The sequence below is a fragment of the Primulina huaijiensis genome, chromosome 11 (assembly GCF_012295235.1).
Source record: "Primulina huaijiensis isolate GDHJ02 chromosome 11, ASM1229523v2, whole genome shotgun sequence".
Lineage (NCBI taxonomy): Eukaryota > Viridiplantae > Streptophyta > Magnoliopsida > Lamiales > Gesneriaceae > Primulina > Primulina huaijiensis.
The window spans coordinates 18,525,298-18,550,608 of record NC_133316.1 but is presented as its reverse complement, the minus strand read 5'-3'; the positions used below and the strand labels follow the sequence as shown (position 1 = coordinate 18,550,608).

The 25,311-nt window shown below is 33.3% G+C and overlaps 2 protein-coding genes, 1 long non-coding RNA gene and 1 pseudogene across 6 annotated transcripts; 2 read left to right on the top strand and 2 right to left on the bottom strand.

The window, feature by feature from the left end:
• Positions 1-222: 222 nt before the first annotated feature.
• Positions 223-3,043, bottom strand: LOC140987825 (ras-related protein RABA2a-like). The gene is made up of 2 exons (XM_073456509.1): positions 2,698-3,043; positions 223-915 (listed from the first exon to the last, which is right to left on the bottom strand). The coding sequence occupies exons 1-2, from the start codon at positions 3,019-3,021 to the stop codon at positions 433-435; spliced, it is 807 nt and encodes a 268-aa protein (XP_073312610.1). The 5' UTR covers positions 3,022-3,043; the 3' UTR covers positions 223-432.
• Positions 3,044-4,789: 1,746 nt separating this feature from the next.
• On the top strand, positions 4,790-6,850 carry LOC140988790 (uncharacterized). Of its 4 annotated transcripts, XR_012177363.1 has the most exons (5): positions 4,790-5,029; positions 5,123-5,225; positions 5,364-5,387; positions 5,587-5,634; positions 6,356-6,850. It is a non-coding gene; the product is annotated as an uncharacterized lncRNA (long non-coding RNA). The 4 variants fall into 4 exon arrangements; XR_012177364.1 differs by lacking the exon at positions 5,587-5,634; XR_012177361.1 differs by having other exon boundaries at positions 4,800-5,225.
• A 2,599-nt stretch (positions 6,851-9,449) lies between these two features.
• Positions 9,450-11,431, bottom strand: LOC140987433 (putative 12-oxophytodienoate reductase 11; annotated as a pseudogene).
• Positions 11,432-19,559: 8,128 nt separating this feature from the next.
• Positions 19,560-20,728, top strand: LOC140988448 (putative F-box/kelch-repeat protein At1g15680). Its single transcript, XM_073457460.1, has one exon. It carries the CDS (start codon positions 19,574-19,576, stop codon positions 20,726-20,728), a length of 1,155 nt encoding a protein of 384 aa, XP_073313561.1. The 5' UTR covers positions 19,560-19,573.
• Positions 20,729-25,311: the final 4,583 nt, after the last annotated feature.

Genomic DNA, 25,311 nt, shown 5'->3' with positions numbered 1-25,311 from the left:
CACCACCTTAATTGCGCAAAAGTCACCCCTTCCACAGGGCTCGGTGGCTCATTCGATTCTTACGATCATTCACGCAAAGTTTCGAGCCATGGATCACCCCATGACTACAAATTGTATAGTTTCCAATACAATTTTTTGTTGCCGCGATATGCATCCCAAAGGCTCACATCAACGAAGTGTTGCTACACAATTATGTAGCATAAAGTAAACCCGATGCAACCATTCTACAAACTGGGATTTCACACAAGGAGACATTCTGTGACCAAAATGCAAAATAGTAACGCTACACCACTGTAAAGAATTATCTCATCCAGTTACATGCACAAGAAGCCTTAGCAAATCAAATAATCAAGAAACTGGAATACGTGCAAGAACCAAAAGACTCAAATAGATATTTGGTAAACTGAAGGTAATAATGAGATAAGATATGTATTAGGATGTAGAACAACATGTACTCTTCGTGTTGGAATCTTGAGGGCCAACTACAAGGGCGGTCCCTTCTTTGATGCTAGTAGGTCCAGGTTCATTTGAGGAGATTGACTTTTTGCTGATTATTCGATATATTTCTGATAGGATGGTCTGGAAAGACTTCTCGACATTGGTAGCTTCCAAAGCAGATGTTTCAATGAAAGAAAGCCCCTCTGTTTCAGAAAATCCTTGAGCATCCTCTGTGGCAACGGCTCTAAGATGCTTAAGATCAGTCTTATTTCCTATAAGCATGATAACAATGTTTGAGTCAGCATGGTCCCTAAGCTCCTTCAGCCAGCGACTGACGTTCTCAAATGTAGTTGGTTTAGTCACATCATACACAAGAAGAGCTCCTAGGGCACCACGGTAATATGCACTTGTTATGGCTCTGTATCTTTCTTGGCCAGCAGTGTCCCATATTTGAGCCTTTACAGTTCTTCCCTCAACCTGTTTTGACACGGAAAAGTCTAAACAGGCAAGAATTTTAAACAATTACTTGATTCTGATGTAGATCTAGGTGGAACCCGATGTTATAACAAAATGAGCTCGGCGACCAGAATGCAACTATGGAAGTGAGACGTGAGCGAACTAATACATCTTCCAACTTTTGTTTTTTGAACCAAAATCAGTGATGAATAGAACACAACTATAATCCAAAGTAAAACTCAATAAATAACATCTTGAAGAAACACGGTCATTAACCCAACACTTCAATGAATTATTTTGCAAATCAGCAATTGCTAGAGCCCTAGTAGAGATAAAGATTAATAGTTGGAACCTCCCCATCCTCTTCTTTCCCAGTTGTTTCAAGAATTGAGCTCACCAGATTTGCACCAGTGAAAAGAAATTTCCAATAAAACTCTGTTTATATTTGGTGTTCCATAACATTAACCCCCAGAGACTCACTCCCACTGACATTCTTTGCCCCCTGATCTAGAAGTTTAGAAAGTCCAACATCTCAAACATTACTATTTTAAGTATTGTAACCAGTTCAGAGGTTGGATTGCTAATCACTTCTCACCATGCCAACAAGTAACCTAGTAATACTGCATCGAAGCTCCTAAACAACTTGAATATAAGATGTATATGGCCTCAACTCATAGTAAAGTCATGGTAATCATGATCATTTATGCATGCATTTACACTGATATAGCCTTGGGAGATCCAAAATACTAATTATTGTCACATTGAATGCCCAACAACAAGACCACTCAAATTCAAAACATGAGTCGTAATTGGGCAATGACACTACATGCGTAATATGCTAATAGTGCATGCACTCCTCAATCAAATTGACATTTTATTTATCGATTTTGAATAGAGCGCGATCCAAATTAAAATTAATTGTGAGAAAAATAAATTAGAAGAATATCGACATCCATAAAAAAAAAAACTATAATCAATCAAAACAAAATGCCCACAAAGGACTGTCGTGATTGCGACAGTTACAGAATCCTTTTTACATATAATTCTTCTGCTATTATTCCACAAGTCCAAGGTTGCTATAACCATGAATCAAGTAAAATTAAATACAATTGAACCTCCAAAATCGGGCAAATCTGCGTGTGCCCCCAAACATTGATAAAGAACAAGAGCTCTATCAGGACTAGCACAACGGAATGGCAAGAAAAAATGCTTCAATTAGCTAGCGGCCAGCTATTGTGAAAGGCATTGGTCCCCCACAGTCCTCTCATGGATCATCACTACTTAATCATTTCCTCTTCTTCCCTCACACAAATATGAACAATTAAAGAAAATGTTGACGACACAAGGAGAAAACAAAGGCAGTAAGGATTCAGTTCTATCCAAATAAGGAATTAAATATGTCCAGATCAACAAAGAAGGATACGGCATCGTAGAGTTAGCCTGAATAAGTACTTAACCTGCGCCACCTTTATTACGTAATAAATTCTGCAGACACAAAAAATTAATACTCCAAATTCAAACCTTGATCGCCGCACATTTACTGCACGAGTTCTCAAAGCAATCAACTAAATAGCACACAATTACTCGCATATCTCATGAACGAATCTAGACATCAAACCCTAAAAGTAAGTCCCACCACAAAAACACGAGAGTTCACTCAATTTTCCAGTAAAACTCATGCAACGAACGACAGTATCAGACCCAAAACAACCCATAAAAACCACCAAAATTCGATTCTCTTTACACCACACTCTTAACCAAACAAACTAAAAACAGTAACAGCTGAAGCAGGGGAACACGGACCTGGAGAGTGCGTGTGGCGAATTCAACACCGATCGTGGACTTAGATTCCAAGCAGAACTCATTCCGAGTGAATCGAGACAGCAGATTCGACTTACCCACGCCCGAATCGCCGATTAATACCACCTTAAACAAGTAATCGTAGTCCTCATCAGGTCTTCTCGCCATTTTTTTAAAGATTCCGACTTTTTCGGCCTCGGAATCGGTCGTTGATTCAAGAAAAAGATATAGTAAAATCAGATCGAGCTTAAAATAATCGGTGAGGGTTACTTTCGAAGGAACATAAGCATAATTATTGTGGTGGAAATGATTGAACTGTACACACATTCCATGCCCATGGGGAAGTGAGCTGTTTGCAACTTCATATTTAATGACTTAAATATCCTTCACATTTTCAAGAATAAATTTCATTTAATAAATTGATAATTGTTATAAAAATATTAAAAAAATTAAAAATAGTAAAAAAAATTAGAGGAGAAAAGAGAAAAGTAATTTTAAAGAATGATTTAGAAATATTTTATTTATAATCGAGAGCTCCTATTTGTAGGATATAATGGTAGAATATAAATTTGTAGATAGAAAGATTGAAATATCAATCATCTACATTCATGACATATAATAGTATTCTCACTTGTACAATTATTTACACAACTGCTTCGTTGAATTTTTTATTTGGTAAGATGTTTTTTTTTTTTTGAAAACTGCATGAAGAGTCAGATGTTGTCTCGTTAAGACCTTGGCAATAAAACTTGAGCGACGGAAAAAGAGAACTACAATATATATTTCTCATTTTATGTTCTCTTGAAAATAGATATACATCGTTAAAATCTTACTAGGAAAAACTCAATGGAACAAAATCCAGTGAAGGAAAAATAGTATGACATCTTTTACTTCTTTCTATCTACCTCGTTAAAACCCTCTAATGAAAAACCGCTTGAAAAAATTCACAAACAAGTCATAAAGAGTGTAGTCTGGATTGCTCCCCTTATTGCAAACATGTTTCGAAATCTTTAAGTCATTGCCCGATCTTGCATTATATTTTGAGAAGTTTTTGGTTCAGGTTAACTCATATTGTCATATGTCAATATCCAATCACTTTATTAACAATATATAGAAATTGTAGTTTTGTATACTCATTATTTTTCATATCGTCAAAAGATATAATGAAAGCAAAATAATTATCAATAATTATATTACATTGATCTCATAATTTTGAGAAAACAAATAATTTGTTGAAATCTCATTTCTTCTATATGTTTGTTATTTAACATTATTTTGATTTATCAATCCTTTTTAATGTATCGTTTAAAATTACTATATTTAGAGTTTTTATACTTTTAGGGTACAAAATCTTTTAAATTTTTGGTTGATGACGCTTCTGACGTATTTTAGATTTACTTGTGTTAAGAAATTATTATTATCTCAAAGTTTTGGTGATTGACAAAATCAAAACAAGACCTAATTGTTTCAGGAAAACAACCGCAATTTATTTTATATAACAGGAACACTTCAAAACAGCCTGAAGCTCAACCGCCTACAGCTTGAAGAAGTTTCAACCATTAGAAGACTTTCAACCGACTGTTCAAAGTTTTTAAACCGTTTCATTTTAAGAGTCATTCATTGCTTACTTAATGAAAGATATTATCTGACTAACTCAGGACATTCAATGGTTTTGCACAGCTACAAGTCAATCATTTCCTGCACAATGTGTCGATAAAGATCTGCATTTATGTCACTATCCCAGAATAGAAAGATTGCTTAAGCATCCTAAAAGCTCTGAGAGAGCTAACAATTACTACAAAAGGATATTCAGCAGCTGTAAGGTCCTGAAATTAATTATCCGGTAATTTTGGCATAATTAGAATAATTATTGAGTGGTAAATTAAAATAATTATTTATGCCAAATAATTTTTGTAGGTGTGTTAAAAATATGTATTTTAGAATATCAGAGAATTTAACGATATAAAATACATATAGAGTTTAAATAACACACGGGAGAAAGATTAATGCAAAACCGGGATTTTTGAGCATGTGTTACTATTTTTTAGTAACTAAATATACATATACATACACACAATTTCTCTTGTGGAGAGAGAAAGGAAGAAATCAGAAACCCATTTCCCTCAACCTCATTTTCGCAACACTTGTAGCAGCTGCGGGAAAGTTGCGATATCTCCTCCGTCCGGCATCCAAATCACAAACGGTTTGAGGGGTTTTCTTCCTTACATCAGTAGCTTCGTTTTGAACCATGAATCGCTACTTTTGATGCTCGTTTTAGCCCCAATCGAACCCTGTTTTGTGGCTGTTCCTGTTCAAGTTTCTTGTTCGATTTCAGGTGAGCTATTGCTTGGTTTTTCTTGGTTCTTTGGAGTATTTTGAGCAAGGAATTGAAGCTTAAATCTTACCTTGTTGTTCCTGCATTTTCCAGCTAGTTTTCAGTTCGGTTTTTGGTCGTGAATAGTATTTTCCGGTGTCTTTTCGGGCGAGTAGCAACATTGGACCGCTAGCGACTAGTTTATACTTCGATCTTGGTAATTTTTTGATCCAATTCCAGATTTTTCGGTGCATAAGTAGGCTGCCCCGAAGTGTAATTTTACTCGCTTCGATTCAATTTCGCTTTGTCGATTTTAATGCATTATATTGACGTATATATTGGGTTTATATTGTAGGTTCGATCGTTGGAGAGCTTTGAGGTATAAATCGAAGAGTTTGTGAATTAGTATCGAGCTAATCGTGTGATTATTTTGGAGAATTACGGTTATTTAGTTGAAATTTCAGAATTGTAGAAATTGATTTGGGAATTAAGTTTTGATAATTAAAAATCAATAAGTTGGAATAATTTAGTTTTATTGGCGAATTGTGAATTATTCAACCTATTTTTATCATTGTTAGGGCGCGGAGATTAAAGTTGAGCTTGTTGTGATTTTAGAGTCGGTTTAGGTATGTTAGAGCTCGGTAACATACAACGGTAAAACATAAATTATGTTTGATTGTCATTCTGTGTTACATGGATTGTGTTTATGAATTGCTGACTGTTATAAATTGTTAAATGCCTTCGTTGTGATCTATGTTTATTATTATGACATATTATTGGCATTTAGCATCGAGCATACAGTTATGACATTCATGTTGAGCCCTATCGTTCTTGTTAGCCCATTGTTGATATCCGTTGTTATCTGGCACTGTTGTTTATCTCGGGATCATTGTGTGGCTGATAGGCCTATACACATGAAACCGTAGATGTGATTGAACAATTCCGTGGTTAGTGCAGCCTTTTGAGGGGAGCGCTGGGAGTGTGTCATCTAGTTCGTTCTGTTGTGCCATCCTGTTATAGCGTATCAGCTTTATGGAGGCCGAGTCAGGGGTATTATTCAGCACAGCTTGGCATACCTCGCATACTTGGCAGGGCGGTTTAGTTGCATGACGATGTAGCTCCCTTGTGTTGTTGCTCGAGCATTATTCCAGTTGTTATCGTACCGTTTGTTGGCTCCTGTTATCCCGATTATTCGTTGAGCCTTTCATGCATTGCATATTACATTTTACTATATGATTATGCATAATTTATGATTATTGTTGTTATTGTTGAACTGTTTCATACCAGAATCCTAACCTCAGTTGTTTACTGGGGGGCTGCTGTGGTTGCTATTGGGCACCATGGTAGATCTCCCGAGTCATTTTGCAGCATCAGGCCGAGGTTCCGCCAGTAGAGCTCGGGATTGAGGTTGGATTGCTTGGTTCTGTCAGTGGAGTTTCCCAGTTAGTCTATATGTATGTCTTGAGTTTGTTTCAGTCTTGTATTGTAGTTTATTTGCCGGGGAGATGTCCCGTGTATCTGTAATGATATTTGGTTGTTTTTGTGATGTTCTGAGTTGACCCTATGATTCTTATGATTTGGTAAGTATGTGGTAAGTTTTAATTTCTGTTTAGTCTTGGCCAGTGCGGCTATAGGTTGTTGACTTTGGTTTTTGTTTTTATGACTCTAGTTGGAGTATATTTTGATATAAAATGCTGCTTGAGTTTTTCGGGATGTCCTGCTTACGGGGAGGTCATGTCGAAATTTTTTTAGGCCCTGAGGTCCGTTTTAAAGTATTTTTAAACCATTTCCGCTGCAGTTTTAAATCAAACCATTATTGTTTGATCATTAATTATCGTTAGAGTAAATGGGCCTCACAGCAGCAACTCTTCAAAGGAACAAGATTCAAAGCTACACAAGCAAAGAGAACATTAAATGTTTGCTGAAGAACATTTAATGTAGTTGTAGCTGATAGTGACACATCATTCCAGCGATACAGTTTTACGTTATTCATCTTTTCCTACCGTTGGGATAATAGCTTATAAAAGAAGAGTTGAAGTATGCAGAAAATAGTTCGATCATTTTAAGCTTTTCAACCACGTGATTGACACACTACTAAAGTTTGCATACTCAAAGATATGAGCGCACTTAAAGTTCATATACTTCATCGCTCATCAAGCACGCACTCAATAGAAAGATATTTGATCATTCAAAGATCAATTTTGTGTTACTCAAAACACATAGTTTTCTTTTATCAGTAACCTTTTGGTTATTTGATTGATTGTGTTGTCTGGTGAATTGAGGGTCCTTACAATCCAGAAGTGTAAATTGATCACTAAGAGTTCCAAAACAGGCAGTGTGATAAGTCCTGATTGGAGTGAGCTGTTGCAATAATTTTGTAAAGCCAAAGTCTTTTAGTGTAATCCTTCCTAAAGAGGAATAAGGGGTGATGTAGAAGTTTTATTTCCGAACATCCATAAAAATCATGTGTCTTTACTTTTTGCAAGCACTTACATTTCGAACCGTCTCTTGTTAACAAGCCAGCCAACCAGTTGAAGCTATCATTAGAAATTGTGAGCTGTTTTCCGTACTTTTCAAGTTGTTCATATTTCTAACCGTTCAAGAAAAACTTTTAACCTCCTAAAAACGATTGAAAACAAATTTTGAAAGCAAATATTTTTAAAGAGTTTATTCACCCGCCTCTAAACTCCTTCCCGATCCTAAGAACTTGCAAGTAAAATAAGATATGATTCAGCATGACATCAATTTATTTAATAATTTTCATATAGTTGAAACTCTTTTGCAGTTTTACTATTATTTATGTCATGATCTTTTCAGAAAGATTAGCCTCCTTAATTGTGATATATCAGTTAATCTATAATTTCTTTTGAATAGGATATTGGCTTTTATATTTAAATAATGTATCAGTTAATCTATCAAATAATGTATTTAAAAACTAAATTTCGAACTTCGAGTTCAATTCATATTTCAAAAGGGTTGACCGAAAAAGATAATATATTCTCATTGATATACATTTAGCTTTCACGTTTCTCCCCCTCGATGTTGGATAACATTGTTTTAATAAAATAACAATTGAGAAATTGTATCATAAAAATCTCATAGTTATTTATTCAAGATACTTCAACATAAATTCCAACATAGTTTCAATATCTTTTAAAATCAACAAAATCATTTTTACTTATTGTATATTCTGGAAATTATTATCTGTAAATATTTTCGCAAACATCATGTTGCAAGTTGTGTGCCCATTAATATTATTACTTATTAAGTCCAAAAAATATAGGAATTCAATCTCAATTTGAACTATTAATAGTGATACCAGATTTAATAAATCGACACATAAGAATTCTTGAAATCCTAGTTATTTAATTCAAAATTTTCTTATTTATCAATCCGAGAACCTATGGTTGTTTGGATAATACCCTTATATACTATCATTATTTTATTATATTATCGTGTAATCGGAATGTCAAAATTAACCAATCAATTATGTCAAATTATAAAAGTATTTGTAACAATGACCTATTATTGGTATGGAAAATTCTAGTTTTCAATACCAAAAATTTAAGTTTATAACATCAACAAACTTTTATTTCTATATCAATAAACTTCAGGATTACAATATTAGTCAACTTCAATATCAATAAACTTCTGGTTTAATATAATATTTATTTTATTGACATTGATACAATATCATTTTTGGGAAATCGAGTTTGAGTACCACCCAGTTTTATTATGATATTTGCTGGTTAATAATATTGGTATTATATTTGTCTATGAGACATAAAAAAATTATTCAATCTTAATAACTTTTTTCAAGAAAATGTATACCAACTCTTATGAAGTATTATAGCTCTTCTTGAGCAATTTATTTGTAATAACATACTATATTGAATTAATATTGTCATTGAATTCAAATATCAAATATTATTAGCACATCATTTTTTTCATGGTTAATAAAATGATAGTCTGGATCTTTAATATAATTATGTTAAGTTACAATGAAAATATAATTTAGGCAGTAGTCAATTTCCTCCACAAATTCTATATCATGCTTGATGAAAATCGATAAGAGCTAATGTACTTCAGGTACAATATAATGATTCGAGAAATCAATGTACATTTGGTACAACATTAAGTTAAGATATCTAATATTTGTATCATACTACACGTAAAAATATTTATTGAGGACACTTAAAAATATAAGTTTCTAACATTTGTCTCAATATTTTATAATCCATTTCACTTGTAATGAAATAAAATATTCTTCTTCTTTAAAGAATTAATCTACCACAAGAAACATTATATCAACTATGTGTTTATTAATATTGTCAAATTTGCTTCAGGGAATGCGTCATTTTGATTAGATGACTCTTGATTATTAATCTAGGAACAATAGAAATTGAAAAAAAATTTCTATTGTTCCTTCCTTCCTTCAGACATATCAAGCTCGAATACTTAGTAATGAGTGTATATATAAAGCAACTTCCTTCCTTCAGACAAATGCATGATTTTTCCTCCTTTTTCAAGACATACCCGCCGCATACGTACACCAGAATCCAGATGTATCGGCTACAACTGGATGATATCCAACCCCTGTCCGGAATCAGCATGAAAACGGTAGACAAGAAACTAGGCGAAAAATTTATTCAAGAAATGGATAATCAGTGTAACCAATAACTGGATCCGGAGTGTAGAATGTGCTCCTATCATACTTATTAAGAGCAGCATCGATCTCATAACGTTTCGGTAAATCCGGATTAGCCAAGAACAGACGTCCATACGCGATCAAATCCGTGTAGTTATCAGCAATATCTTTGTTTCCCTTACTCCTGTCATACCCACCAGCAGCAATAAAAGTATTCTTGAAAGCTTTTCTCATAGGGAGAAGCTTGTGAGGAACTTCATCTTCTGCTCCTCGAATGACCCTTGCACCGGCCACTCTTGATTCTATCACATCGAGGTAGAGTAGGTCAAAGTCATTAAGCGCATTCGCCATGTAAAGGCCTAGAGCATCGGATTCGAGTCAATGGACTCCATGAATTCTGAATATGGAGATAGTCTCATACCAACTCTGTTTGACCCGATCTCATTAACTACGGCTTCTACGACTTCTAGAGCAAAACGGGCCCGGTTTTCCATGCTCCCCCCATATTTATCTGTTCTATCATTTACTTGGTCTTTCAGAAACTGTTCGATTATGTAGCCATTTGCTCCATGTATCTCAACTCCATCAAATCCTGTAATGGTACACAAACGAAGGTATGTTCTTGAAATAGTTTAATTTTTTTTTAAAGAACTACTATCAAAATCGGAACTCGACCTGCTTCAATGGCATTCTTAGCAGCCAACCTGAAATCATTGACAATACCCGGGATTTCATCGGTACTTAGCCGTCTAGGTGGAGGCCAATCTACTCTGTCATGCCCCGGGGTGATCCCTTTGTCAGTTGATGAGATCGGAGATTGGCCATTGGGCTGCATACCTAATAAAATAAACCATAGGGAAGGTGATTATGTAGATCACTTTCCAAGAGCTCGAACTTTTAGGGAAGGTGATTTTTAACACATACCATAGGTTGAGACACGACCAACATGCCATAATTGCAAGAAAAATATGCCACCCTTCTGATGAACTGCATCCACAATTGGTTTCCATGCCTCTACATGCTCCTTTGTCCAAATTCCAGGCGTCTCTGGATACCTTTAAATCGAATGTAACACCACATATACACATATTATCATCGACTAAAGTAGACGTCGTGAAGTTGAGAAGAAATTGCATGATATGTTGGTGAATACATACCCTTGTGCCGTATCAGATACACCAGTTGCTTCAGAAATAAGAAGACCGCCTTTGGTGGCTCGTTGAGAGTAATACACCGCGGCATGCGGCTGCGGGACGTTGTTGTATGACCGGTTTCTGGTCAATGGCTCCAGAACAATTCTGCACAAATGTTAAACAACAACGTATTTTATACACATTAATCTAAAGCTAAATGAAGGGCCGTTTCTCTTGTGCAAAAAAAAAAAGTTAGTGGCCACTCCAAATCACAACATGGAGTGAGTAGAATCAAAATTTTCGGCGGTTCAGTGTGCTTAATTGGTTACAAAGTTTCAAACGGATCAAACTTCAATGACCTTTATAAAAATCTCAGCAGATTCAATCATTCGTACTCATTTAGCTTTTGATTATACTAAAAACAAAACACAAAAGGCCTGATTCGGAAACGATAAAAGCAGAAAGAAAACGAAACCTGTGGGCGAGATGGAAGTCTCCCATTTTGTGGGGAGTGAGCAGAGGAATGGTGTCAGATGAAGATCCGTCAGAGCTATGAGTGGGAAACGCCGCGGCCATTTCCACGAAGCAAGAAGAGGAAAAATCAGTTTCTAAGCTGTGCGGAGCCTCAAAGACCAATGAAAAGAGAGAGTTTAGTATCATTCATGGACCTGTCTATATCCACGTGATCATCGATTCGATTCCTTCCGAATATTTTAAATAATATATATGAAGTATTTATAATTAAAAATAATATTTTTTACTAAATCGTTTAAATAAAAGACTTCTCTCGTAAAACTAACACATCGTATCGGTTTCATAAGAGTTTTGGTGATATATAATAATGATTACTATATCTGTATTTCTAGTTTTTAAGGTACTTAATACCTAGTTACTTTTCCAGTTATAATAATTAATTAGTTATAATAATTAATTAGCAATTTAGAAAGTGATTAAGATATATAATGTTGTTTACACGTAGTTGATGTTTTGGTAATCCGGACCCAATTAATAATAATTATTAATAATAAACAATTAAAACAGTGAGAGATTCCTTACCAAAAATTTAATAAATAGTTGTAAGAAGTGTTCTAATCTCTTCCACGCACTAAAGAATTCACATGTAATTAATTATGTGCTGGCATTTTATTCGAGGACTTTAAGTTTAAATTAATTGTACCAAATCACTTGCTTGCTTCAGGTGAATCTCTCATACGTCTTCAGATATTTCTTTTTCGATATTATATATATTTTATATTTGGAGGTTACATTTGTCTCGAATTAATTGTACCAAATCACTTGCTTGATTTAGATCATTGAACCATACAGCTTATGAGATTTATTTTTGAGCAATAGTTCGAATATCTTGCGAATATGTTTAATCTTTCGATCCGAAGTTAAACCTGAGGCTGATTCGAACCAAACTGGAACCAAAATTTCAAGTATTCCGAGCTTAAAATCGATCTCAAATATATATATTCAGAGTCGGATTCGAACTTTCATTTTTTCATAAAATTCGATTCGATTCATTTACACATTTAAGATATATCAATAATTCATTAGACACCTTACCCAAATTGTGACATTATATGCCATTAAGCCCAATGGATTAGCTATTAAAATTAAAATTGATGTTACAATAAAATACCGAGATATTTAAATATGAGAAAATCGAGAAGTCTAAATTATTTTCAAACAAACGCATATGCATGACATAAATGTAACTTAACATTTTAATATTCTAGTAGAATCGTCTCACAATTTGTTATAGTTTGATAATTTTCTAAATTGTATAATATTTAATTAAAAAACCCTATATCATGACATAGGTACTGGAGCCTAATTTTTTTTTTTTATAAAAAAATCCAAATAAAAAATAATACTATTATTATAGGAGTAAGTCTCTCGTGAGACGGTCTCACGAATCTTTATCTGTGAGACGAGTCAATCCTACCGATATTTACAATAAAAAATAATACTCTTAGCATAAAAAAGTAATATTTTTTCATGGATGACCCAAATAAGAGATCTATCTCACAAAATACGACTTGTGAGACCGTCTCACACAAGTTTTTGCCTAATTTTATAGATTTGAAAAGTTTCATAATTTGTCATGGTTTGGTAAAAAAAAAATTTCGTAATATTTAAAAAAAAATAGAAATGGTCGAGATCTGAATTTTTAAAAGAAAAATCGTGAGGAAGAATCAAGATTTGATTTTTTTTTTAAAAAAATAATAATAATTGTGAAGATCACAATCAAGATGTACATTCCAGACATACTAAATTCAAAAATTTACACCAATCATGTGACGATTTAAAAAGTTTCGTTATTGTTCTTTTCAATAAAGAAACAAAAATTCTATTTTCGATGGAGAATCAATGCTACTACGAAAAGACAAAAGAAAACGTGAAGAGCACAAATTACAAATGAATAAAGCAAAGATATAAAACATACACGACGATAAAACAGTAGAAACAACGATGAAAAGATCATATACAAATCACGAACGAATATCACAAAGATATTACAAATATAACAATAAAAATTTCTAAAGAAATTGTGTACAAGAATTTTCAAATACCGTTTCTTGATTTGTCGATCGATCTTGCATATATATAGAAGAAAACAGGAAGTGGCAGCCGCATCATCAACAACATTAGATTGAACGTTTCTTCATACAGTTCTGCTGTTGTGCACTCGTCACTATTGACGGCGTAGAGAAAATTACAATTTTATTCCTATAAATTGAATTGTTTTGACTTTTAGTTTTGTAAATTGTCAAAACTTGTACGATAACTCAGATTTTTTTGTTTGTTTGGTCATTTTACCTGAAATCACTAAATCCATCAGATTATTTGACACTGACATTCTCATATTAATCTCATCTGACAAAATAAAGCCTATATTACATACATTAAAATAAAAATAAAGAAAAATGATTAAAAAAGTTGTGAGGAAGAATCAAGATCCGAAAATAAATCTAGAATGTAATAAAAGAAGTAAATGATACAAATTATTATAAACAAATAACATAAGAGGAGCAACAATACAACGAAAACTTTATATCCATCTTGGGATACTGACCAACGAAGGGTCGTTTGCGTTTGATTTCTTCATCACGACGCTTGATGTCAGTTTCAACACTCATGTTTGCTCCCATTAAATCAGAAAAATTGGTGGGTTTATATACTGCTAAGACCGACTGGATTTGGCTGCTCAAACCTTTCTTGAATTGTTGCATCTTTATTGTCTCGTCTGCCATAATGGTTGGGACATAAGTTCCGAGATCATTGAATTTTGAGATATACTCTCTCACCGTCATATCCGCAGTTTGGTGAAAGCCTTCAAATTCACTTAGCTTTTGCCAACGAAATTATGCTAGGTAATATTGCTTCAAATATTTTCTTCGGAATAACTGTCATACATCATAAATAATAAAAGATGATCGATAATCGAGAACTAGTTGATCCATACGAGCCATATACGGATCCATGTCCAACACCAAGGCTAAAGCAGGGATGCAAATACAATATTATATAAACTTTCAATATTTTACATGTCTTCGATCTTCAGAACTCTTTCTGAGGATCGGGCCCACCGTCTTCAAATCTTGTTCTCCCCCTAAATCTAATATTTACATTAAATATCCATGGCACATTGGGATACAAATTTAGAGGGTGAGAACGGACTATAAATTACGTTCACTTTTAATTATCCAATAATTAAAAATACAACACGTGAAATATCCTAACATACATCTTGTAAATTGGTCATGGTTCTCGATCATCCTTATATCATATAATATCAAATATTATATTAATTCGATAATATCGCATATTATCTACAAATCGTGTATCTCGTAAATTATCACTAATCGCCATAATTATCAAGTTAAAATAACATTTTTATTTAACAACAATAATTAAATTTCTTATAAAACACTTTTTACCATAAATAATTCAAATCTTGTTTCAATTATTTATTTTGTAAGAAAGTAATTTTATCAAAAGTTTATTCCAAAGGCAAATTCGTCTGTATCTTCATAAAACATCAATTTAACCTCAAATTTTTCGAAAATTTAGAAAACAACTTGGGGACTACCGAAAAAGAGTCACAATCAGGAAGGACTACCCGAGATGTCGGGCGAGACTATCTCGGGCAGCCTGCCCGAGCCATGCCATTGTTGCCCGGTTCGGGCAGCCCGCGGGCGGGCAGAGCTGTGCACGGCCCTGCCCGCCCCCTTAATTTTTTTTCTTAAAATCAAGGGCAGGCTGTGCGCTGCCTGTGCACTTCCCGAAACTTTTCCTGGCAGCCGCACATCAAATTTTTTTGTTGTTTTCAAAAATTAATTTGAGGGCGGTGTTTTCTGGAAATTTTTTTACACAGTTAGAAATAATAAACTCAACACGAATTTAATATTAAAACATATGATGAGAATAGACTGACTCTGATATTACTGTTTGGGCAGAATTTTCTCACACCCAAGGTGCAACAGAAGTCAAAACTTTTTACGTTTCGACATTCAAAACGGTCCTTGGGCGTTGTATGTTTAAAAACATTCATTGTGTGTGAATTTTATACATGCGCATATATTACGCTTGGATTTCAAACTATTACGGGTTTAAAGTGGAGATAGTCCAGTCCTTCTTGTAAATCCCTACGAACAGAACTCGCTTTTGATCGTCTAATTGGGTTTATGATCGAAAACTATTTTTCTCGCTTGGATTGCACTAGAAATCGCAAGCGATTTGTGCCTTGATACTATAGCATTTGAATTTCCAAAATTTGGAGATGGTGCAGCGACGACGGTGAGGCGTTGGAAGAACTAAGAGGGGCAAAATTTTCTTTTAAAAATCCAAGTGGCCGAGAGCTTTTTCAATGGAAGGGAAGGATTGTTGTAAGTTTTGTGTGCAAGAGTTTCGATACGTTTTATGATATCTCATGGCGTATATATAGAGCTCGATCCTGATATCATCAGCAGTCCCTCTCCCACAAGGACTCTCCCACTAGAACTCTATATTTTATTATATTAAAACTCCCATATTATTAATATATATAAATACTTGATAATACATAATATATTAATACCATATATACACAAATTTTATATCACCATATAAAATTTATATATGTATATTGATGTAATATATATACATGCACTTTTAATACATTCATAGATATATTAATTAAATTAGATAACCATTATTGAATTTATGTAATTAACTCATTAGTTAATTTAATTCTAGACTCCTCTAGAACATTTATGGAAATTTGTACATGTTAGTAGTCACCACTACTAGTAGAATCATTTAATCAGTAAATTCTCAATTCACTTAATAAATGATTCCGAGCTCATTATAACCACGACCGACGATCCGAGAGCGCTGATGTATCAAGGATACAAGTCTTGTTCATATAATGAAAAAGAAAAATTTTGAAGATCAAAATCTTCATTTATCATATTGGGCAGCTGTCAGTTCAGTGAACTCCTTACGAAGTGCATGTTAGTACGTATAGCCCTTACATTGTCCCGGGTCAAAGGACTATTGATGTACAACCATAACCACGGACTATTCTATTCAGTAAGAGAGAACCGCTTGGACAGTCCAATGGAGGGTTGTTTAGTGCATCATCATATGATCACCTATATGTATGAATGGACAGCTCCGAGCCCTTACCAATGAAACATGCCATTTACTTCACAGATGCTATTATCAAGCTCAAGCGACTTTTATCCTTATTTTAGGTGACTGATTCGACTAGAAACTTATTTAGAATATAAGGTACACTTTCTAATGAGTTTCACGACATTACGTTGAGTGGCAAACTCATAGTACTTATTGTATATTCAAAGACTTTATCTATACATCTTGCATGAGTATACAGATAAATCATAATGTCATAATTGATTAAAATCATAAAATATTATTAAAATAAAGACTGTTTTACAATAGAATCAATAAAATCCCAGGCCATAATTTGCTTGCTGGGCACCTACTCTAATAATTGTGATTTGCGTTTTCGATGTCTTTTTTTGGCAATAATCCTACATACCACTATTGAGCATATAATGTAATGGATTGTGCTGATGAAATCTCAGAAACTATTTGAATTGAAAATATGTATATGGAGATATATGTTCTTATATACCAACTTTGACCTCTATCCAATCACATTCACTTTGGCTTTTCTATCAATTTTTAGAGCCAAAGTATAATATTATGTAATGTAAACCATCTTCTCCATGAATCTCATCTCCTGTAATAGCAGACAAACAAAGGTAACCTGCTTCAATGGCACTACTAGCAGCCAACCTGAAATCACCGACAATAACCGGGATTTTCGATTCGATTGTCAGTCGATGAGATTTGGAGATTAGCGGTTAGGCTGCATACAACATACTTGATAAAATAAGTGGTACTGTTACGACAAACATGTAGCCAATTTTCTGAGGGAAAAATCTTTGAATTTCATGAATAATCATATGTGCAACCTCATCAAAAGTAGCCAGCTACCAGGAATATGTCAAATGTGGATTTTATTTTTGTTTGATGTTATTTTTGTTTACTTTTTAGATTATTTGTTAAGAAAAATTAAAATATTGATTTGAATATTTTTGGAGATAAAGGAGATAAATGAAGAAGATAACTATTAAATATGTTTTGTGATGTGTTATTGGATGACATGAATTATCTTGAAAGATGTAGTCAAGATTTGAGAAGAAAATGTCTATCTTGAATATGATACATTATTCTATATAAAAGAATGTTAATTTATTTTGAAGATCGACTGAGTGTGGTCATATGTGGTTGAGGGAGGCCATGGGCTTTAAGTGTTATAATATTGTGAGAGATTATCAGTTGTTGTGAGCGACTTTTTGTGAAGAAAAACGAAACTATCCATTTTGTATCGCGACATCTGTTGAGACAAACTACTGACTGTTCCACCTTATCATTTTGTTTTGAGAGATTTTCAATTGCTGTGCACACATGTTTTGAGCCTCATGATTAATTCCTCGAGAGAGAGGGAGATGACGTTCTAGAGAGAGAACAATCCGTAATTTTGAAGAGAGGTTGATCAAGGCGGAGTTGAAGACGAGTGATGTTCGCCCAGTGAAGTCTATTAAATGTGTTCATCATAGAGACATCATTAGAAAATATAGTCTTTTATTTGAATAAATTCATGTATGATCATAATATTTTCTATTTAGTAGATTAATTTGATAGTTGAGCGTGGTCCTGTGGATGCAGGACAGTTGGATCAAACCACGTTAAAATTACATGCGTTCTATTTTTGCTTTCAGTTTTATCTCGACAACATGCACTTTTTGTGGATTTATATTTGTTAATTTTGAAGATTTGTTTTGAAAACATGAAGTTACAAGGACATATCCAATGGATTGATGCATTATCAAGAATGTAGTAGCTTTATTGATATCTTATGTGAGTGCGTATATGCATTTGAGAATTTGGCTAGTATTTGTGAGACAAATACAAAATATTGGAGATATCTGGAATTCGAGATTCAATTGTGACAAATCATCTCGTTCAACTAATAATAATAATAATAATAATAATAATAATAATAAGCCTCCAAGAGATGTGCGAGTTAGTGAAATAAGTGAGCATTTAACCAATAGTCATGAGTTAGATTCTCAAGCCAACACCTTCTCAAACGAGCTTGTCACACATGACTTTTTTTTTATATAGTTTACTTAATTAATGTGATTTTTTTATTATTGAGTTAGTTCGAATATTTAACTAATATTCACGGCTCACTCCATAAAAATAAATAAATAAATAATAATACCACGCAATCCGTATGGTGCGTTTAAGTTTTAACAACGTGTCCAGAAAAACTGGATATAGCTTAGATACAAGGTGGGCACACGTGTGGAATTGTCGAACATGTTTTGGACATGATATAATTTTTTTTAAAAAAAATATTTCCTACCATATTTGGAAGCTCGAAGCCAGATGGATTATAAACAATCAGCATCATGATGTGATTTTTAAAGTACAAAAATTATCCTTTCAAATTTCAAATCATACTTTCCAAAATTGCTCTTAAATTTAATTGCAAATTTTCTTCCGATTTTATCTTAGTTTAAAGTAAAATATTAAAAAAATCATATGAAAGATATATTTTAAATTATTATCGGTTCTAGTTAACTATTAGAAAAATTTTATATAAAAAAAATCATTTTTAAGATTGTTAACTTCAATATAATACCTAAAATTCTCGCATAAATAACCACATAATAAAATTTAGCCTGTCTTTGGGAGGGTCAAAATACATTATTTATCGTTAAGAAATTCATTATGGGATTATTGATTTAATTTCTAAATTACAAGATACATGAATATATATACGATTTATTTTTGCTATTAAATTGGATTTTTTTTCCATATCATCCACATGATTCATGTATTACAATTATATTTTTAATATAGGAAAAAAAGATAAAATTATTATATTTTGAAACAATAGCCGTACAAAAGTGTATATATGAAGAGTCCTTGGCCAACTCTAATCCATAGAGATAAGAATTGGAGAAGAAAATCATTAAAGAGGTGGCAATCTTCAAGTTTATCGCCGATTTAATATATCCCTTCTCTTCAAATCTTCTTGTATGAAATTGCGTCCACTAGTTGTTTTTTTTTTATTCCAAGGGTTTTTGCTGATTCCAGCCAATCGTGAAAACTGCTTAAATGGATTCTAGGAGAAGTATAAAGGGGTCTACACATGGAAATATCAGTTCTGTGGAGTGGATCGAGGCTGACGATATGCCGGAATGGATGTTAATGGAGGTGTTCGTGAGACTGCCGTTCAAGGTTCTATTCAAGTTTAAAACTGTTTCGAAACGATGGTGTTCTATGATTTCTTGCCCTTCTTTTGCTAGGATGTACGTTGATCGAATATCCCGGTCGCCCCATTCGCAGGACTGGATCCTTGTCTCTAGCTTTGCGGACAAGGTTATGACAGAACAGTTTTTCCAGAGAAAGTTGCCACTGGATGGATGTTCCCTCGGCATCAATTGCCTAGATCTGCTTACTCTCCCGTGTGATCAGTTCCATGGTTTCGAGTCGTCTTTCGACCATGTAGTGGTCGGAATCAGCAATGGGTTATTGCTTTACGGTCCTCGCCTGGAGGTTGCCAAAAGACTTCAAATTTATAGTTACGAAATATGCAACCCTATCACCGGGCAGAGGATAATCCTTCCTCCATCTGACAGTTGCTTTGAGTTTGTTGCCACGGGTTTTGTGACACAAGTCGAAGACAACGTCCTTCAAAGTTATAGAGTTGTGCGCATTGAAGTGCATCATGCAAATTCCGGCTTCATCAGGTTCGACGTGTACTCTTCCGAAATCCGTGAATGGGAGTATTTCAGAATATATTCTCGTATCTGCTTTTATAAGTGGAAGAATCCTGTCGTTCTCGGCAAAATTCTGCATTGGATGGTTACTAGACACAGCGTGATGTCGTTCGATCCTTACAATATAAATAAGCCTCACTCCATTCGCCTTATTTCGCTGCCTAGTGACGATGTCGCTAGCTATAGACTAAGGAAAATAGAACTCGACCATGTTTTGTTCGACGAACATCAAGGGCATTTGAGATATGCAGAAGTAAAACTGGATGGCCAACAGATTAAGTTAAGTATCTGGGAATTAAAGGACTACGATTCGGGAAGGTGGTGTCTGCAACATAGAGTCAGCATCGACGAACTAAATATACTCTCGGTACCATTATCTTTCCATCCCTTTGATTCGAACAATATTGTGTATCTGATAAACTACAAGGCCCTTTTGTCGTTCGATGTCGAGACCCGAGAGTTAAAAGTTGTGGATGATTCAAGAGAAAATTACATTGATCAACTCCCATACGGTATGTCATATTTCTCGTTCGTCATTCCACCATGGCCAGTATTCATCAGCTAGCCCCTCTCTTTTTGAGGTCACTGATTGATTTTCTTTCATTTTTGGATAGATTTTGTTTGATTATTAGTTTGACTTGCATCTTAAGTTCTTTTTTATATCTATTAATGAGAACATCTTGATTCATGTAATAGTTTATATGATTTGAAATTTTGAATGCTATTAATTCATTTAATTACAGGTTTCTCTTTGATTTCGTAACAATGTATCACTTCCATATGTAAGGAAGAAAATAATTAAGGAACAAACTTTATGCCAAGTTTTCAACATCTTGGTCAACATGTATACCTTCAATACTATAATTAAAACTGGTTTTAATTTAGGGCTTCTGGCAGTTTAGTGTTTTTTTTAAGACGGAAATAATATATTTAAATTTCGTACAAAATTTTTTAAATCTTTTTGCAAATGGATACTTTTACCCTGAAATTTTTTAAAATTTTTGCAAATGAATACTTTTACATTAAAATTCGAGTATTTGTTTGAGAAAACCATGTAGGTGTGATTGGTTTACATGGAAGGGGAGGGAGATCGAGAAACGGTGTATTTTTTTCCTTGATTTGTCCGATATTATTTTGGGATTTAGATTAGTTTTGGGGTTATATGAGTAAACTTTGGAACATTTAAGTTTTGGTGATGTGATTGTTTTAAAAAATTAGTTTAGAAATATTAAAATTCAACACACCAAGTAATCTAGTAGCCGATAAGTTCAGCATACATTAACTAACATCTATCCAACTGAATCTTGTCAATAGTTATTTATGAGCTTGGACTTATTATTTTAAATTAATTTAGCAAATCAAACATTCAGATAATGTTCAACATTTTATTTAAGGTTAATATATTTTGATCGTTTGAGTGTCCGTATCATAAGTGTTAATGACAACCTTTTATTTGTGGATCATGACAAATGACACATAACAAGCTATACGATTGCATTTATTGCCTTGATATGACTATTTTATAGTCGTTTTGATCCGAACGTTAAAAATCATCTATAAAATGTCATAGTTCAGCAAAAAAGAACAAAATTACGCGATATATCATCTCTTGAAGCAGAGTACTGATGAAAATGTTCAAAGTACACATTCAAATTTTATCAGATCTTTTTACATATCATATTGTCATGTTAACTCACTATTCTTATAAGTAAATGTACTTATCTCATTGTTTGAGTAAGTGATTGTAAATACTCTTTCTGTTCAGAAGTATATTTAAAATCTTGAGTAGTTGATACTAATAGTTTTAGTGAGCAGTGTTTAAGTCCTACTGAAGTAGGTGGTTACAGAAGTTATAAATATCAAAATATTTTAGTGAATATCTTCTGGAAACAAAAGAAAAGGAGATATAGAAGGATTTTAGCATTAGATTAAAATACAATTATTGTGTTTTACTTAATGCACTATTCTTTTTTATCTGTTCACAAACTCTCGGTAGACTTATTCCGAATCGCACATATATTGTCTGCTGAATTTTGACGGTCAAGATCATATTTCTGATGTTAACACCAATAAAATTCACTTAAAAAGTCAGAAGCAACGAAAATTGGGAGGTGATTATTCACCTTCCTCTAAAGCATCTCTACCGATCCTAATAACTGGTCTAATTTTACCTGATACAACTATGGAAAATCAGTTGTTCAAGGAGTTTAACTTTAAATTAGAAAATCTAGATCTATATAGAAATACATTCATTATTTGTTATGTACAATATAATTTTAAATGATTAACGAAAATAAATTTGATTAATATTTTATGGTATTGAAAAATTATTGGTGTCGATTTTATGTTATGTATGTGTTGGCCACAAAATTTAAAATCTGTATGCTCAGGAAAGTAAGTAAATAAAGTACAACTCAAAAGAAATGTTGAATGCAAGAAAGTTGACAACCAATAACGATGAGAAGTGGAAGATCAGTTAGGTGTAGAAAATTTGATTTTTAGAACGATAAAGAATGTGAGTTCTTTTTATCAAACTCATTTCAAACTTTTCCTGCATCAACTTGGAGAATTTGTTACAAAGCTTTGGATTAGTGGAACCGAATATAATATCATTAACATATATTTATAATAATAAAGAACTAGAATGGAGTTTTATCAGTAGTTTCAATAACAAATTGTGGGTAAGGTGACTTCCAGTAATGGTTCCAATCATTGATCGGACTAGGTGTACTAGATATCATGGTGAATATTTTATCTTTTATATACAAATTCAGAAAGAGTGCAAATAATTGATTATCTATTTAAAATTTTTGGGTAATTAACTTCGTTTTTCATTAAATTTTCATAGAAATTCATATACTAGTCCAAAACTTGTGAATTTGAAATTATGGTCTAAAATCAGAGCAGAAAACATCGGAAACAAAAAAAAAATCTAGAATCGAAGCAGCGGGTGGGTTACACATGCTACCGTTCAGGCGTGTGGTCTAGATCCGACCACCACGTGTGGCTGAATTTTTCTGGGTTGATTTGTTACACTGTGACCTGCAACTTTTGTATACAAAGTTTTTCGAGAAAAAAATTCGAATTTGCCAGTTTTTTTATTTTCAAAACAGTGTTCCTGTCAATTTTGTCACAAAAAACTACTATTCCGGTGGCTTTCCGGCCAATCGGTTGCCATGCATGGATTTAATGCAGTACAATGAACAACTTTCATGTTATAACATAAGCAAAAAAATAGTGCGTAAGTATGAAATGTACATGCATGATCATGCATGCAACCTGGAAATGTGATTTCTGGGTTTGAGACCTTTGAGGTTCTTCACGTTTTGATTTTTTTGGCCCAAATCCATCAATGATTTTGCTACACCTCTTATATTAAATAGTTTCTGAGTGGAATAAAAATGTTAGGTAATTTTTGTAGAATTTCTGAATAATGGTTATTGATTTTCAAGCATTTTTCTCTTTTTTGGCATATTTTATCTATTTTCTCTGTTGTTTTCTACACAGATTTTCTGTTTAATTTTTGAGGAAATGTTATTATCTACAGGCAAGAAGAGTGCAAATGATGCTTTCAAGTGTGTAGGCTAATTTGATACCTATCACTTATAGTTAGTTTAAGAAGTAACACATAAATATTTTTAATATTTGGGGTATAATAATCATCAATGATCATCAAGGTATATACTTGTTTTCTCCTAGTCTCATTATAAGTATTGAACTAAATAGATCTATATGAAGAAGTTCCAAATATCGAGTCGTTGAATTGCTTCATTTGTTGTTGAATATTGATATACCTGATTTCCTAAATGATATGTAGAAAAAATCTTATCTTTTGTAAAGTAAATACTATGCAATCCAAGACCAATATTTGCTTACTTAGATTGGCAATAGATTTGAAATTAAGTGGTTAAGTCGTTTATACTATAACCAGTTTTTATTACCATATAAAATAACAAAACATGTAGGAATATTAAGATTATCATCATTCCAAGTAACTTTGTAGGTGTTTTGTTCTCTTAGTCCGATTAGCATAATATCTCCATTTGTGGATTTTAAAGTGCATGTGTGTTTGTGAAACTCCACCGAATTACCGTTATCACATAATTGACTAATGCAAATCCAGTTGTAACATAACTTTTCAACTAACAATATATCTTTAATAATTACTTTGTCGTAGATAATCTTATACTTGCCAATAACCTTACTCTTGGAGTTGTCTCCGAATGTAATTCTTGGTTATTTTTAATTAATGATTTCTGATAACAGCTTGACATCATCAATCATATGTCTGGAGCATCCACTGTCCCGACACCGTATTGATTTTTTGATGAGTTTCTTATTTAAATCCTGCAATCAATCAAATAGACATTTGGTACACAAAACTCGTGGAGTGGATGACTCTTCTTATGTCCAGATTCACAGCTCGAACTCGTATGCTTTTAGGTCTGCAAATAAGTCATGAAACTTGAGTTTGTTGAGGTCCTTGGACTTCATCATAACCATTGTATTTACATTTCACTCTCTGGACAGTGCTCTCATTACCTTCCATTCAAGTTCACGGCTAGAGTATTCTCTACCAAGTGATGTAATTTCAATAACAATACTACTAGACCATCCATCAAACTCATTCATAAGTCTCGTCGAGCTTCAACTTTGCATTATCAAACTCATGGATTGCCACAGTCAACTTGTTATCTTTAGTTTGATCATTGTCCTCGTAGAGTTGAGTCATATTTGGCAGTTGAACATGTCTTGATCTTACTGAACATATTTTTGTCAATATTTTTGTAAAGAATATCTTTGGTCACATTGTCCAAGTTTGTTTCTTACTCAGTAGTCAATTCTGACNGAGTTTAAGAAAAACCCTCTCTGATACAGTTGTTGGGATCGGGACAAACTTTAGAGGAAGACGAATATACTCTTTTCAAATATTTGTTAAAACTGAGTTTGCTTTAATATTTTTTAGGCTATTAAGACACTTTTTGAACAACTAGACTTTGTTGAATCACTAAAAATAAACAACAAGTACAAAAACAATCACAAGATTAATGATAAAAAATATATTTAATATAAGCAGAAGTTAACAAAAAAAAAAGCTAAATAGACAAGCAAGCAATTGAAAGTGTGTGAGACAAAGAAGACATAATT

Coding starts and splice junctions, on each gene's coding strand:
- LOC140988448 (XM_073457460.1), top strand. CDS start 19,574: ATGCCGGAATGGATGTTAATGGAGGTGTTCGTGAGACTGCCGTTCAAG.
- LOC140987825 (XM_073456509.1), bottom strand. CDS start 3,021: ATGTGTGTACAGTTCAATCATTTCCACCACAATAATTATGCTTATGTT. Junction 916..2,697: donor TCGCCACACGCACTCTCCAG/GTCCGTGTTCCC, acceptor GTGTCAAAACAG/GTTGAGGGAAGAACTGTAAA.